Raw genomic sequence first — 16,412 nt, 5'->3', positions numbered from 1 at the left:
CCTATTTATTTGTTTTTCCTGGATAACAAGATATCCTCTCCTGGCAGGCCCATAACGCCATTAAGTCCAAAGTCTAAAATAACCTAATTGCACCACTGCCTATGCAACAGGGGTGGGGAACTGCATCTGCCTGGTGGGCCGGATTCTTATCTTTCCCTGCCCAGGCCAGGTTTGGCATATGGGTGGAGCTGCCCATAAATCACCTGGCGTCATGATTCCAGGTGACCTGTTTTTGTGGTGCTTTGAAGCCCTGGCAATCAGCAGAACACCAAGAGGAGAAACCTCCAGGCTTTAAGGCTGTATTTGCACCATACCATAGCTGTCAACTTACAGATTTGAAAATAAGGGAGCAGCCGCCAAAATAAGGGACCTACAGCCTCACCTGTTCCAGGCACTCCAGTCTTCCTGTCCTCCTTCAGTCTGGTCAAACACATGCTGGGTAGCTTCGAGAACACTGTCCAACCAACTTTGTAACCAGAGGTTCAACTGAATAGAATCTGAATCACATGCACCACAAGGCCTAAGCAGCCTCAACTTAAGATGGCTCCCTGGCCTGCCTTTGCACTGCAAAGTTTGCAGTGCAACAAAATGGTGTCCAGCATTCAAAAAACCCCTCAGCTTGCATTAACTAGCCACACACAAGGCATGCAAGCTCCACCCCCCAGTCGTTCTTAGACTTCTTATTGGGTGAGCAACACAGCCAAGCAACACAGTTGGAGCCTTCCTCCTCCCTGGCCGGCAGGGAGGGAGGGAGAGGAGCTGCTTCTTTTGAAATTTAAGGGACATCATTTGAGGGACATCCATCAATAAGGGACAGCAGCGGGACATGGCGCTGGAATAAGGGACTGTCCCTTCAAATAAGAGACACTTGACAGCTATGCACCATACATTTAAAGAAAATTTAAAGCACACAACTTCCCCCAAAGAATTCTGGGAATTGTAGTCTGCTAAGGGTGCTGGGGATTATAGTGAACTATCGTTCTCATGATTCTTGGAAGGAATGCGCTTTGAATTGGCGACTGTTAAGACCAGTATGCTGAACTAGATGGGCCTTTGGCGTGAACCAAAAACTCTTTATTATGTTCTAATGGTGTGTATGTAACTAACCCGGGAGTAGTCGGGAACACAAGGAACAAGAGAGTGTAAGAAACTAAAATGCACATCTCCAAAAGCTAAATTATTCTTTTTAGCAATGTCTGTAATATATATGAAAATTAATATTTGTCTGGTAATCGAAACTAAGAAAACAAATACAAACAAGAACAAGCGGTGGCCTTGTTTCTGGGGAATGTATCAAGAGTGATTGGAACAGTTTGAATACAGGATGAATACCTTTTTGGTGTTACTTTCTCCTTTTAATTTACCCATGTGCTGCCTACTTTTTGAGGGTGAATATAAACATGTGATAGAAGGGTGTGGCATACAATGTAAAGGGGAAAGTGCCACAGAATATTTTTTAAAAAAAATTGATGCATTACTTTCTCTAATAACAAATGTAGTTGGTAAGTGCAAACACAAATGGAACCAAAACGGAACCATGAAGGAACAAGAGGGAGGTACATTTGGGTAAATTCTGAGGTTAATAGAAGGACATTTTTTAAAAAAAGAAGCAAACTTAAGAGTAAAATGAGGATGGAGTATTCTCAGTAACCATGGAATGTTGTGTCAGAAGGGACGGGTGGAATGTACTATGTTGGAGGACATGGCTTGCTGGCAAATAGGCCTGGAACCACATGGATGGGGCATAAATTAAATAAAATAAGAGAGTGAGCGAGCAAGAGAGTGAAACACTCCTGCAAGGTGAGAATACACTGCAATATTTTGTTGCAGGTCCCACTTGTACATTTAAAAACCCAAACCTTGTTTTTTTCTCCTCACAGAGACTGCATGTTTAAAGTCCATGTCAAAGGGTATGTATTGCGACATCTTACCACATACGCTTTTGCCTTCAGCCATTTCCAAACCAGACAAGACTAAGGAAGGGTTTTTCCTACAGAGCGGTGTAGCAATTAAATTTTTGGGATTAGGACCCCAGAGACCCAGGTTTCAAATGTGTGGTCCCTTCCAACTCTACGATTCTTTGAGTTTCCATGTACACTACCCTCCGTTTAATCAAAATATACACTTAAAAAAATAAGGGGGGGAAAACCATTGACGTTTCGTTCCAAGTACAACCAACTTGATTTTTATTGCATTTTATTTTTTAGAGGTTGTAGCAATAATCGTTCTACAACCTCTAAAAAATAAAATGCAATAAAAATGAAGATATGGGCATGAATGCTTCACATAACGGAATCTCAGCTAACGGAGCCATGACTTATCCTTTTTTAGCCTGGTGTGTGATTTCCCCGAGGCCAGTTGCACAAGAACCAGCAAAACAAGCACGTCTGTTCCAGACTAGACGGCGAGTGGGGCCCTGGAGAGAGAAGAAGGCCTGCCCTCTTTGCTGGGCGGGTGATGGGCGTGCTCCGTCCCGCTTGCTATGCTGCCTCTCCGCCCAAAGAGGCTCGGCTCGGCCCGGCCCAAGGAGGGCTTGGAAGCCGGTAGGAGGTGGAGGCAGCAGCCCGCTCCGTCTGCAAAAGTTTCTGGTAGGCCTGGAGCGCGGGAAGAGACGAAAAGAGGAGGAGGAGGAGGAGGAGAAAGGCGGGCTGACGGTGCCATGGCGATCGGCCGGCGACCTACCCAGAGCGAATCCTCTTCCGTCGTCGAGGAAGGAAGGATCCTGTGCGATCCAGGACTGCGGAGGAGGAGAACTGGGGAGCATGTAGGGTCAGCGAGCCGCGGGGAAGCCGTCGGAGGAGGCGGAGCAAGCCGGACATAGCGGCTCAGAGAGACGCCCTCGAAGAGTCCAGGAAGGAAGGATTTCTTGGAAGTTGTAGGGGGTTTTTTTTTAAGGTTGTTGTCCCTGGAAAGACCCCTTTCCTGGACCCTATACCTCCCCCAAAAGACGACTGGGAGGGAGACCACCCACGTGAAAGAAGGAGACATTAGGGCAAGCCTTAGTTAAGTTGCTCTCACTTGATTTTAGGAAAAATTTTGATGCAATTGAGGTGGGGGACCTTTGTCCCTTTTCTAAGTGACTAGCAGCAGCGAGGTTGCAGACCGCCCCCTTCGGAGTTGGCACTAGGGACCGCAGACCCACTTTGGACCTGTTGGCCCCCAAACCATGGCATGGTCTGGCTGTGGTCCCAGCTGCAACGCACCTTGGCCGCCTCGGTACCGTTATTGGGACCTAGCCTTTGCCTTGATGGGCACGGCTGCATTTCTGGTGGACCTGGGCGCTGACGCGTGGGTGGCCGCCAGCTACTTGAAGGCCGGGGACTACCACTGGGGTGGGCTGGTGCTGGGGCTGTTGGCCTTGTCGTCGCTGGCAACGCAGTTCTTCAGCTGCGCCTGGTACTGGAGCGACCCCCCAGACCTTATGGAAGCGCTGCCCGCACGGCGGACCCTCCTTGTGTTACACATCCTACAGCTGGGCTACCTGTACAGGTAAGGACAATCAGGGGTGCTGTGTCCCTTGCTGTAAGGTACTCGGGGAGCAAGTACCGTGAAGTTCTGTGATAGGATGTGGGAGTCCTCTTTTCCTAGGAGCCAAGCCCCCCGCCTCTCATTTAGGTCTGTTTTTAGTTTATGGAACCCAGCAAAATAATCTGTGATTCTATACAAACATAAGTTTGGAGACTGGGCTACGCAAGGAGGATTGATCTTACCTCCTAGAATGTAGGGTGATTATAGTATCTGTTAATCAGACAAGTAAAATATCGGCAGGTGAGGCCTGTAACAAAATTCTGCAGTGTAGCATGCCCTGTTCTATGTTCCAGACAATCAGCTTCCCTTCCCTTCTCTGCCCAGTTTCCATTTTCCCCCAACAGTCAATCAGCATTCCATGCTCACTGAGTGTGATCATCCTTATTTAACTTATTTCGATAATAATAATAATAATAATAAGAATAAGTTGTTGTTGTTGTTGTTGTTGTTGTTGTTGTTGTTGTTGTTGTTGTTGTTGTTGTTATATGCCACTCATGTGACTGGATTGCCTCAGGTCAAAAACCCTGAGGGTTGTTTTCACCTATGCAAAAGGTTGTGGGGTTTTTGTACTTTTGGAAACCTCGGGGTTCCCTTGAGTCTGCTGACAGCTCTTTCTTTCGTGTGGGTGGTGTCATTCCAAGGAAACTGAACCGTAAGTAAGTGTCTTGAATCTCTCACCACTCACTGCTTGAATCTCTCATCACTCGGAGATTGGGGTGGCATGCAACAACATTTATTGCATTTTTATGACCCGCCCTTCTCACAAAGATCTTTTCTGTTTTTTAGCCTCACAACAACCTTATGAGGTAGGTGAGGCAGAGAGAAAGGGAAACTACCCCCAGGTCACTTTACTGTATGGTTTGGGGCCTCGTGAGGATTTGAGCTGGATCTCCGCAGTTCACCCGCCACCCCCACATTGGCTCTCCTTCATGACCCACCCTATGAATTTTGTGTCACCTTCCCTTTTCACAGGTGTTTCTATGTTCTGAAGGTGGGCTTCCGCGTGTGCCGGACGAAAGCAGACAAAGATATTGCTTATGCTGTTTTCCTGTCGCATGACATCAGCTTCTTGCGCCTCTTTGAGACCTTCCTGGAAAGCGCCCCTCAGCTCGTCCTGGGGCTCTACATTATCCTATGCACGAAGAAAGCAGAGATCTTTCAGGGTGAGTGTCCGTCCAGAAGGGTGCAGGATAAAGGACTGGTTTGTTTGGTTCCCAAAGTTTCCTTGTGTGGTTTGTGTAGATCGTTTCAGTTTAAATCCAGTAAGAAGACAAGAAAAGCCTATTAAGTTCCCACTGGTACAGCATCCCATTCTCGCTTTGACCAACCAGGTGCCTGTCTCGAACCATGGCTAAGAACAGGGCAGGCCCAAGACATTTTGCTACCTGAGGCGAAGAAGAAGAAGGGCCTCTCTCCCATTTCATGTACAGAATACAAACGAGATGAAGGGAAACAACGAACTGAGGGCAACAGACTAGTGTTTAAAGCTCTAAATTACTCAGCCCCCAAATATCTGAAAGACGGCCTTCTTCCCTCTCAGATGTTAAAATCAGCAGAGAGTGAGTGCCCTCTTGGTAGTTCCTCCATCCTCCAGAGTTTGTGGTGGCTTGGTGGCAAGAGAGGGCATTCTTTGTGGTGGCCCCTGAGTCCTGGCATTCCCTTCCCCCAGAGGTGTGTTTGGCACCTTAATTATGCAGCTTTTGACACTCGAGATGTATATTTTAGGACCCACTGTAATTGTGATTCTGATTTGTTTTTAAATTGTTTTTACTGTTTTATTTTGTTTTTAATTGTTTTTACTGTTATATTTTATGTCATTATGACCTGCCCTGAGATCTTATGGTGAAGGGCAGGTATTAAACCTAACAATTTATTTATTTAAAGATAAACAAATAAACAAAAACATTCCAATGAGGTCACCCACCACCCCCACCCACCCTGCTTTAACACCCCAACCCACCCTGCTGGGGGCAACCCAAGGCATTTTGCTGAGGCAAAGGACAAGGTGGCATCTCCCATTCCTTGTGGAGAAGCTGGGTGGGTGGGTAGCTGAAGCATACGTCACACCTGAGGGCAACAGACCAGTTTAAAAGGTACAGAGAAAATAGGACCACCCCAGGTGACTCGTATACATCACATGCACTAATAGCAAAATTATTATTATGTATTAAATTTATATGCTGCCCTTCATATGAAGATCAGAAGGTGGTTTACAGTAGAAAAAACACAAAATGCGTAACATAAGAACAACACCTCACTAATACACCATTTTAAAGCGCATAAACATACATTTGTTGGCCATTATTTTTGGCTGCTTCTGCTAGTTCACACTATCTGTGAGATAAGGGCAGCATATTCTCTTCTCTTCCAGCTTAATTTTTTTAAATCCTCACAACCACCCTGCAAGATGGGCCGGACTGAGAGACAGTTACCAACTGAACATCACATAGTTTGGTTTAGGGCACTAAAAACCAAGACTACAGGAGGTTATGGAAGTGGCCGTCTGTCATTGATGCTTTCGTTGAGATTCCTGCATTGCAGGAGGGTGGACTAGAATGACCCACAGGTCCCCTCCCAACTCTACAATTCTGTGGTTCTATCAGTGCCCTCTGTACACTTTGTTACCCACCCTGGCATCTCGGTTTCAAATGCATCCTTTCAGTCTTAAGGACTGGATTCTTATTATTTTTACACGCAGCTTGAGAGTGTCAGCAGGCCGCATGTTCTTCCTAGTAGCACCAGTGCCTGTCTTTGTGTAGTGTGGATTTGATTGGTCTCTTCCTCCTCTCATTTCAGTGCTTGGGATTTGCACCTCTTTCCTGTGTATCGCCTGGGCCCTCTTGGACTATCACCAAACCCTGCGCAGCTTCCTGCGGGAGAAGCACAAGCTGGGCCGCCAGTCCTCCACCATCTACTTCCTGTGGAACTTCCTGTTGGTGTGCCCTCGCATCCTGTGCCTGGCGCTCTTCGCGGTGGTCTTTCCGAGCTACGTTTCCCTCCATTTCCTGACGGTCTGGTCTGCCATGTTTCTCTGGGTCACGTTGCAAGGCACAGACTTCATGGAACGCGCCACCTTCGAGTGGCCTTATCGGGCTGTGGTGGCTGTCATTCTCTACTTCTGCTGGTTCAATGTGGCCGAGGGGAAGACATGCTACCGCTCTGCAATCTACTATACGTTCCTCTTGGTTGACAGCGCCATCCTTGCCGTCTCATGGCTCTGGAACACCGTTCCCTTGAACTATGACTCCCACCTTGCGGCGCACGCGCTCTACACAGCCCTGCCCTGCTACGTAGCCGGGATCCTTTTGAGAAGCGTCTACTACAAATGTTTGCACCCTACTTTGCAGGCTGCAGTCCCAGTCACTGGTGATGAAATGGACAATGGAGATCTAGCTGGCAAAGGCATGCCAGCTTTCCAGCAGCTGGTTGTACAAAGACATGGTGACCAAGAGGCTATACGAGGATATGTCAACCGTCGGGCATATGGACTTGCTCAAAGCTTCTTTGCTGGCACTTCCAAGGTTGCACAGCATCAAGGAAATGGGACTCTTGGGGACAGCTGTTTGTAAGCCCAGCTATATACTGTGTCCCATGTGGCCAAGCCTTATTACTAGAGAGGCGAGAGGAGTTCTGGGGTGTGTGTACCCATATTTTGGTTTGTACCTGTCAAGATGATCCCAGGCCTGCCTTTGAACATTATTTTTTGTAATGTAAGAGTTTTTTCTAGCTTCGCAGGGACATCAGACAGGGCAGGGGGGTTGGGGGAGATGGTCAATCCCATCACCATCATTTATTTTTCCCATATGGTGTCCCTCTTATGGCTGGGGTACACAACATGTTGTGCTCCAGATGTTATTCATCCCAGCAAACATGGCCAATGGAAGGAGTGATGGGAGTGGTAGCCAGACCATCTCAAGGGCACTACGTTGGCTATCCCCGCTCTAAGGACTTCATGTCATCACATGCTGACCTTCACAGGAGTGTTGTTGGCCCCATTGCAACTCATGCATCACCTGGAGTGGGGGCACAGATACACGTTAAAGCTGCCTCCAGGATCACCAGCATGGGCTAAGCCTAGAAGGTGAAGTCAGGAACGTGGTTTCCATGCTTCTTGGCCAGAGGTGGGTAACCTGTGGCCCACCAGATATTTCCGGATTACAGCTCTCAGCATCCTTGGCCATGCTGGCTGGGGCTGATGGGAGTTGGAGTCCACCAACAACATGACTGCTACAGGTTATCCATCCTTGCAGATGTTCCATTTCACATACAGGTTATGGTTGCTACAGCCCTTGGCGCACCCTTAGAGAAAGACACCCCATCCTGTTTTGTTAATCTCCTGTGACACCCCATATTGGCTTGGAAGAGTTGTATGTGTGCAAGGCATCCCTCAACCTGCATACCTGGTGCATTCTTCATTGTAGCATTAAAGGAGAGGAAACTACAGGGGAAGACTGTGGCGCTGACCTCCTCTCTGTAGCCAATAGGCTTTATTTTGTCTCTTCAGGAGACAGCTCAAATAATACTGTAAGCTTCATTGCTTTAGCTGTCCCTTGATTGAGTCAGGTGCTATCTATGCAATATCATCTTAGCCATCAGTTGTTGGGCAACTGACTCAGGATCCTAGAACGTGAACCTTGTTAGGCTGTAGTTAATTAGTGTCTAATGCACTTTTGGAGTCTTCCCTTCCTTCCCTTGCTGGTTCCTCTCTTTGGTTCTGACGTTCTTGTCCCATTCAGTGACTTAAGCCTTTAGCTTCAATGAAGCTTCTACTTGCTGCTGGCTTCATGTCGCCAAATGGCCCATTCTCAAAGAGCCGGTTCCATGAACAGCCCTACAAACACACCAGTCCCAGGTTTTTCTTTATAGGAGCCACAAATATGTGCCCTACATTTCTAGGTGGAATTGTTCTCCCTCCCCACTCACCTGATGTAGTTGAAGATAAAATGCTTCCAGTGTTGTTACAGCAATGTGTTTCAGGTGTTCAAATTGTTGAGCCTGATTATTGTTATTTTTTTTCCCAACTGATCTAGGGCTCAAGTGCAAGCAGATTTTTATTCAGCTGGCACATTAATTGTCTCCTGTATTTTCTTTTTCAAGCGAAAAGCAGCTTTGGGAGGCTGCAGGTTTGGGGGGAGGGATAGTGAAAAAGAGAGAAAGATCCTTTCCTCCTCAGCCGTTTTTCTTCTCAAACTTTATCCCAACCCGCTTTTTCACTCATAGGGGAAAGGATATGGGTATTGTGGCACTGAACCTCCCTCTCGCATTCCTTCCCCTGACTCACAGCCTCCTGCAACTGTTTTTCATTAAAAATTGGATGTGCCTTTCCTGCATAACTTCAGCCATATTCCCGAGTTATTTGGGTATAAAGGGCTCTCACATGTTGAAGCTGGAGCAGGGCTGTGTTGTGGCACCACCCTCAACATAACACCTCCCTACTCCCATGTCCTTGCAATCAACATAGTTGATTGATTGGCAAAGGAATCCTTATGCATGAACACCTGCGCCTGTTTAGTGGGTTGGTTTGGAGACATCCATGTGTTGGGAGTGGGTGGGTGGGGGGTTAACCTGAGGGTGTGCCCAACACATGAGTAACGCATGAGCAGAGCTGTTGAGTTGGGCCTTCAGTTTAAAGCTAGTGTTAACTTATTGACATTGTTGAAGTTGTTTAGAAGAATAAAGCGATTCAGTTCTTGTTCAAATCTTGTTTTATCAGCAGTTATGTGAGAGGAGCACAATCCCAAAGCATGCTAATTTGCAGGATTTTGAAGTGCTTCCACGAACCACAGTTTGAGTAGGCTTCCGTCTTCCTCTGTTCCTTAGGTAGCTGCTAGGTTTAATAATAATAATAATAATTTTTATTTATACCCTGCCCTCCCCAGCCAAGGCCGGGCTCAGGGCGGCTAACAAGCAATAATAAAACAGATTGAATGAATACAATTTCAAAGCAAGATTAAAATACAACATTAAAATATTGAAACAATAAAATATTAAAATGCAGCCTCATCACAGGAGAAAGGAAAAAGAAAAAAGAAAGAGGGGGAGAGAATCAAATTGGCTCCAAACCAAAGGCCAGGCGGAACAACTCTGTCTTACAGGCCCTGCAGAAAGAAATCAGATCCTGCAGGGCCCTGGTCTCATGAGGCAGAGGGTTCCACCAGGCTGGAGCCAGAGTTGAAAAGGCCCTGGCTCTGGTTGAAGCCAATCTAACTTCCTTAGGGCCTGGGACCACTAGGGTGTTGTTATCTATGGACCTTGAGGCTCTCCGTGGGGCATACCAGGAGAGGCGGTCCCGTAGGTACGAGGGTCCTAGGCCGTGAAGGGCTTTAAAGGTCAAAACCAGCACCTTAAATCTGACCCTGTACTCCACCGGGAGCCAGTGCAGCTGGAAAAGCACTGAGTGAATATGCTCCCATGGCAGAGACCCCGTGAGGAGCCTCGCTGCAGCATTCTGCACCCGCTGGAGTTTCTGTGGATTTTCTTCAATTAGCTACACCAGTTGTGAAATGTTTGACACGAGATTTACTTGGGCAAAACAGCAGCAGCCCACAGGAGTCCACAGGCCTATAAATCACGCAGGCTTCTAGAGAGGCATTTGCTTGCCTTAGCTTTACACATGCACAGAAATGAAGCCACATAAGCAGAGTTGCAGTCAAGTATCTAGGCAACGACCTTATCAGAAGAGCAAAAGTAACTTCACAGGGACAGGCTTGAGGAAGAGCAAGGCCATAGATTCCTCTATTCGTGTCAGCAAATTCCTCTGCAGCTTCTTCACAGACATCACAGCTCTTTTACAACACCCAACATTGTATTCATGCTTCATTTTACTGCCCGTACACCTTAGGCTATCTAGGGATAAATACAGCAAAACGTTTTCCACCACACAGGGATGATAGTTGTTTTTTAAACAAGAGCCCCACTAAAGCATTTCCCACTACCCATTCATTCTCTCAGCTTTCAGTCACGTATAGCATGCATTAAATTGGCTATATTGATGAGCATGGAACCAACTTACGGTTGAATCCCTGCTCCCCTAACAACAAATCTGCTGGTACCATTTTCTTGTGGGTAGTGCTGTTTTGGCTATGTTAAGGCTCCATATTTGCAGAATGACTTCACCGTTAGTCTGCACAGAATGTGGAGGGAATGAGCAGAGAATATTTTCTCTCAGAATACTAGAGCATGGGGTCTTCCTATCATAAGAACATCAGATGAGGCCTTGCTGAGCCTGTACTTTTATCTCTCGAATCTTCCAACCTTTGGATGTCCATGAATTCTGGTGTCACATGAGGGAGAAAAACTCTCTATCCACTGTCTCCATGAAGGGAAGGCCACCAGCCAGACATGAGTCCAATAGCATTCTGTCACTTCTGCCGTGAAGCTGCCGCAGATCTAAAATACTAAAGAGAATGGAAACTTCTGACAGGAAGTTTGCTTCACACTGCCCATATACAGTGGAGAACTTTATGGACATCATGCCTTGTTGCACATGTTTCCTTAACAACAAAGTAGTCTCCAAAAAGAGGAAGAAGCCTTTTAATAGGACTCCTACCTTCCTCTCACCAGCTTTTCAAACCAACCGCAGTGTGATATAATATGGAGCGTGCACCTGAGTTAACAAGTTTTTTGTGCAAATCAACAGTAGGTGATGCTGTTGGCTGCAAAGAACACACACCGAGGAAACTTTATTATGCCTAAGAAGAATGAACTTGCCCTTTTCTCCCAGTACTCAGGCAGATGAGTTCTTGAGGTCCTCATCTGCTCTGATAGTAAATAATCCTTAGATGAGTCATTGAAAATGCCCATTTGTTTCAATTCAGCCAGCAAATGGTATCCCACAATTGGGTCATGCAAGATAAGGCTTTGTATTCTGTTTAACTGAATTTGCATAACTGCTGGCGTCCTGAACACCACTGAGTGGAACACTAGGGGCCCATAAATGAATAGTTAACACAAAAGCCAATCAACCATAGGCGCCGACTCCATGGGGCTTGAGGGGGCCCGAGCCCCCTCAAAAATTCGTTTGGGGGGCTCCGCCCCCCCAATAATCTCCGGCGCCCCTCCAGCAGAGCGCCATCGCCGCCCCTCCCCCAGCCCAAAATGCACAGGATCGGGCTGCATGCCTCCTGCCCTCCCTCCCGAGCAAAAGCTCCACCCAATTTCCGCTCTGGAGCTGATTAATAGGCGCAGCACGCTCTCCCCTATTCGCTCACGAGGAGGCGGTGCCACTTTATTTGCATATTCATGAGCTTATTTATTATTCATGAGCTTTCCCGGGCCCCCCCAATATTTTTTATAAGTCCGCGTCCGTGCAATCAACCAGTTGAAAGCCTAGCTCATATAGGTTGGCACACTTAAGGGCTAAGCTCCAGTTGCTATTAGCCATGTGTTTCAGCAAGCGTGCTTAACCTGGCTACTTTTATTTTGGAGCAAAAGCAGTTACAGGGCCCAAGTCTGGAACAGATTCCTGAGCTGAACTGGGACCTTGAACAAATCTGCTGAAACTCTCTCCTTTCCTCCCAGCTGTTTTTCCTGTCCTCCCCCCAAAAGAAATTTGTTTGCTTCTGCTTTAAAACGAAACATCCAGAATAAGCATGTGACTAACGTCATGAATTTGACCTGAAAGATGGGGCCGCTTTTGCAAACTTTGAAGCCCCAAATTTCAACAGCAGCAGCCACTCATAATCTGGGAGAGGCTGAAAGTTTTTTTAAGGCCTGGGAAACTAAGAAATTCGTGTGCCAAGAGGAATGTAGGCCCAGGATGTGCCACTCTTGACAGGCAATTATAGAGTTGCAGCACCTCAGCTCAGTGAGGGCATCTGATGAAGAATCTCCAACAATCTCAGGAAAAGGGCAGGGTGATGCAGAGATAGACAGTACTCCCAAGCTCCTCCCTGAAAAGTGTCAATGTTGAAATAATATATGTGGCTTAGTGGGTGCAGCACATGGCATCCACATGGCATTTCTGAGAACAGTCCTTTCCCTTTGAAGCCAGGTCACCTGTGCTCATTTCAGCTCTCCTTCAAAGGAATTTCAAACCACTGATCTAGGTATTTTAGAGGCGGGGAGACATGTTGGCTTGGCGTGACTAATTGCTAAAAAAATGCAATGCCAGCTTTGCTATGAGGCTATGGAGTGACACATTGGGAGTTCCTTATCTTTTGATCATGAGCCCCACATGTCTGGCTGTGCTTCGTATTTCAGGAAGGAAAGTGATTATCAGCCTCCTCCACATCATACTGGTGGCAGCGGTTTCTCTGGGCTCACAGGTCTCTGCATCACAGCAGATAAGAGCTCTGGCTGTCTGCCATGCTTCCCTTGGGCTGTCCCTTGCATTAAAACTACCCAGAGCATATACATGTAACAGGAGCCATGTCTCACCAAGGAGGTGTGAGGAACTGGTGGCCCTCCATATGCTGTTATTGGACTCCAACTCTCATCAGCCCCAGCCAGGATGGTCAATAGGGATGATAGGAGCTGTAGTCTGGCAATATATGGAGGGCCACACGTTACCTGTTTAGGGAAGTTTTTAATATTTAATGCTGTACTATTTTTAACATTTGATTGGGAGCCGCCCAAAGTGGCTGGGGAGACTCAGCCAGATGGGTGGGGTATAAATAAATTATTATTATTATTATTATTTATTATTATTATTACCCGTCCATAATGTATGCTGTTTTGAGCAAATTGCAGGCAGTACAGGCCACAAACATTTGAGCTAAGGGCCACATTGATCCAGGGATAAGCTGGGGGGGGGGGACGACGACTGGGGGCATGTCAAAGTATAAACTAGGGCATGGCCAACTTAGCCTTTTAAAAATAAAGGTTGTTGAGGGTTAGGTGACACAAAAAGCTTATTACGGAATCACAGCAGGGGAACGGTCAGTAAAAAAAAATCAAGAGGAAAATTTTGGGGACCCACAAACAATCCTTTGGCATCATAGAATTACCTATTGGGGGCTGTCATTAAACAAAATTTAAAAATAGGAAGAAAATATTGGGGCAGGGGACATCAGTCAATAAAAATGTTTTTAAGCCTTCAAGTGAAAAATGTTTGGTGGGCCTTGGAGGATCATGGCATCACAGTGGGGGGAACCATTAAACCAGTTTGGGGAAATGGGGGGGGGGCAGGCAGCATAGGGGAGTATTGTTGTTTTTTCTAAAAAGGGAACGACAAAATTTTGGAAGGGCACAAAAAAAATCTTTTGGGCGTCTGGCTATATAAACGGTGTGGCTTATAATTAACAAGGCTTGCAGCTTGCATGTGAGGTATAAAGTCTCAATACATATGAATCCACACACACCAACTTTCCTTGCACCGAGAGTGAGCTTGGATCGAGTTTTCAGAAAGCAGGAATAGAACAACTTTTTTTTATACAGAAAATAAAGACTTTATTTTTCCAGTTCACAAGGACAGTTCCTATTACACAGAACATGATGCTTGAGAAAACCTACAGCCGTTAATGCCTTCTAATCATAACCATAAGCACAGCTGATGCCAATTCTGGACACCTGCAAGACTCCGAGGGTGAATCAGCATTTCTAATCTACACCAGCGCATGCAGCTGCCTCTGGTGCTTGGCGGGATTCAGACTGCAATGGAAACACAGGCAGAGTTGGAGCTGAGAACACAAGACTCCCAAGCTCACTGCAGGGATGTAAAGGATGCGGAGAGCCCACGATTGCATTAGAAGGGAACTGGCTGGTGCTTGAATGCTAAACAGTGGGGAAGAGTAGGAAGGGGCGAGGAGCCAGTTTCCAAATACTGTATGAAGACCCCAGAGAAACGCAGCCAGTGAGTTCAATGATAACAAGAGCCAGGACAATGTTTATTAACGTTAACACAGAAAATGTACCATCCCCTGAGTGGGTTAGGAAACATCAGAGAGGACACTATATAAATATTGGTATCTGATGCAAAAACAAAGCTTCACACACGTCAGCTAAAGGTCTTCTGAAATCTTGAAGGCGTTCGAAACAGTTTCGCCAAGTAAAACAAAACTCAGGGCAACAATGGTCAGTTTCCTGGTGGCTTAACAAATCCCTGCCCGCTACGCTTTCTGCAAACACTTAAAAAAACACACAAAAAAACTAGGTTAATTTAAATGGGGACCGGGCAAGGTATTCCTCTACAGTTGCTGACATATCCAAGAGTTGCAATGGAAGTTAAGGCACAGAGTTGATTCCAAAGTCAAGCACAGCCCACACCGATACAGTAGGAGATGTCTCAGGAGTGGCTGCTCAGCTAGTGACCTTTCTGGCCTTCGCAAAGGAGTTAAAAATTCACAGAAAGCTGGAATTACAAAAACAGGGTCTCTTTTAGAAGTGAGCTTCCTTTCTGAGGGAGTGGGATGCATTTTCATCCCAAAGAATACTGTTATGTTGCCTTCTGTGAGCTTGCAATAAACGTCAGGAAACAGCAGCTTTCTGGCACCCTGTACGGCTTTCTCTGTGGTGCAGAATCTACCCATCTAGTATACACTATGTTCCCGCAGGGAAAGAAAACAGAATGCTGCCTACCTAACAAGAAGAACTTATTCTCCACCTGCTGGTATGAATGGAACTATGAGTCCCTACAGTTCCTGCCTTACTACTTAAGGGGTATGCAGATAAAGCACTGTCGGGTGGGTAATCAGCAGTAGGTACTGCATGGTACCAAATGCAATGGGGACTTTTCTTGGGACATGAGAGTCTTTGACTGGGACTAAAAAATAAATGCATCTGCACCTGTCAAAGCCAGAAGCAATGAGCTTGGCAGGGTCCCTAGCTTCAGCAGCCCATTTTGGAATTCTGAATATTAAGTGGCATATAGTTGAAATAAAAATAATGAAATAAATTGTTGGGAGGTTCCCCCTTGAAACTTTCGGGGGTTTCCACCCCTATAGTCATTAGCATTTTGAATTTTCTGCTCTGCAAGTGAGTACAGGTGTCCCTACTTCCCTTTCACTAAGCCAGTGCTTGACCCTGACACTATGGTAACTATCTCCTATTCTGAATTAAAGAGAAGATTCGCAGACCTGCAAGTTGCCAGACATTCCACTCTGCTCAACTCCCCGCACCACAAAAAAATTGCAAAGAGGCAGCACATTTGATGCAAAATGAGGAGGCTACAGTTCCTGCCAAGCTGGAATATTGCGTGCAAATTTGGCAGATCACACTAAAGTATTTGCAAAGGAGGTGTTTTCCTAGCTGGATTTTCTCTGCTGGCTGGGCAGCTCCTATCATTTCACACTGTGCTGCCTCTTAAGAAATCCTGCTTCTACTTATGCAAGTCAGCTGTCAAAAAGAAGGAAGAAATGGTGTTTTTCCCTTTTCTGTCACTCAGGTAATCTGACCTCACCTGCACCTAAATGTCATGCTTCTGCTTGGGAGTGGAGAGACAGAGAGACAGATTCTTCAGAAGTACTGGCCCCAACCACCCCTTCTTGGCGTCAGGCACTGAGCGGATGGCTGCCTTATAATCAGTACTCCAGCAGACACTGGAAGAACTTCCACCACCCTGTCAACACACAGCATTGTTTTGTGGCCTTTCCATGAAAATCTACAGCCCTTTCTGGCTTTGCAGGAAGGGAAATGTTTCTGGACCCTTTTCTGTAAAAAAATAAACAATCAGTTCACTTCTCTTTATGTTCTGAAAGCTCGAGAGAGAGGCCTGGAGGTGACAAAGTACTCTACAAAAAAACAAAAAACAAAAGCCACAACCCACTGCTTTTTTTCCTTTCCTTTTTTTAAGAAAATGCATAATATTATACCATCAAAGGTTGCACAGTGGGTTAGGTCTGTACTGCTGGAGATTCCTAGCCAGGATGCTCTGTTTTGGGTCTCCTCCTCAAATTTCCTTTGCCCAAACGCAGACAGCAGTGAAAGGCTTGGGTGGCTCTCCTGGG

At 46.3% G+C, this 16,412-nt stretch overlaps 2 protein-coding genes across 5 annotated transcripts in view; one reads left to right on the top strand and one right to left on the bottom strand.

The window, feature by feature from the left end:
- The first annotated feature begins 2,299 nt into the window (after positions 1-2,299).
- Positions 2,300-9,227, top strand: XKR8 (XK related 8). Its single transcript, XM_081202005.1, has 3 exons — positions 2,300-3,489; positions 4,501-4,691; positions 6,325-9,227. The coding sequence occupies exons 1-3, from the start codon at positions 3,167-3,169 to the stop codon at positions 7,095-7,097; spliced, it is 1,287 nt and encodes a 428-aa protein (XP_081058131.1). The 5' UTR covers positions 2,300-3,166; the 3' UTR covers positions 7,098-9,227.
- A 5,098-nt stretch (positions 9,228-14,325) lies between these two features.
- The window catches only part of EYA3 (EYA transcriptional coactivator and phosphatase 3), a 50,990-nt gene continuing 48,903 nt past the window's right edge, over positions 14,326-16,412 (bottom strand). For all 4 annotated transcript variants that reach the window (XM_081201970.1, XM_081201969.1, XM_081201972.1 and 1 more), the window contains one exon: positions 14,326-16,412. This exon is cut by the window's right edge and continues 222 nt beyond it. The gene's annotated coding sequence lies outside the window, so the exon portion shown is untranslated.

Source organism: Podarcis bocagei (assembly GCF_964188305.1).
Source record: "Podarcis bocagei genome assembly, chromosome: 7".
Lineage (NCBI taxonomy): Eukaryota > Metazoa > Chordata > Lepidosauria > Squamata > Lacertidae > Podarcis > Podarcis bocagei.
The sequence above is the reverse complement of the archived record's forward strand: the minus strand, read 5'-3'. Positions and strand labels throughout refer to the sequence as shown.

Coding starts and splice junctions, on each gene's coding strand:
- XKR8 (XM_081202005.1), top strand. CDS start 3,167: ATGGCATGGTCTGGCTGTGGTCCCAGCTGCAACGCACCTTGGCCGCCT. Junction 3,490..4,500: donor CAGCTGGGCTACCTGTACAG/GTAAGGACAATC, acceptor CCCTTTTCACAG/GTGTTTCTATGTTCTGAAGG. Junction 4,692..6,324: donor GAAAGCAGAGATCTTTCAGG/GTGAGTGTCCGT, acceptor CTCTCATTTCAG/TGCTTGGGATTTGCACCTCT.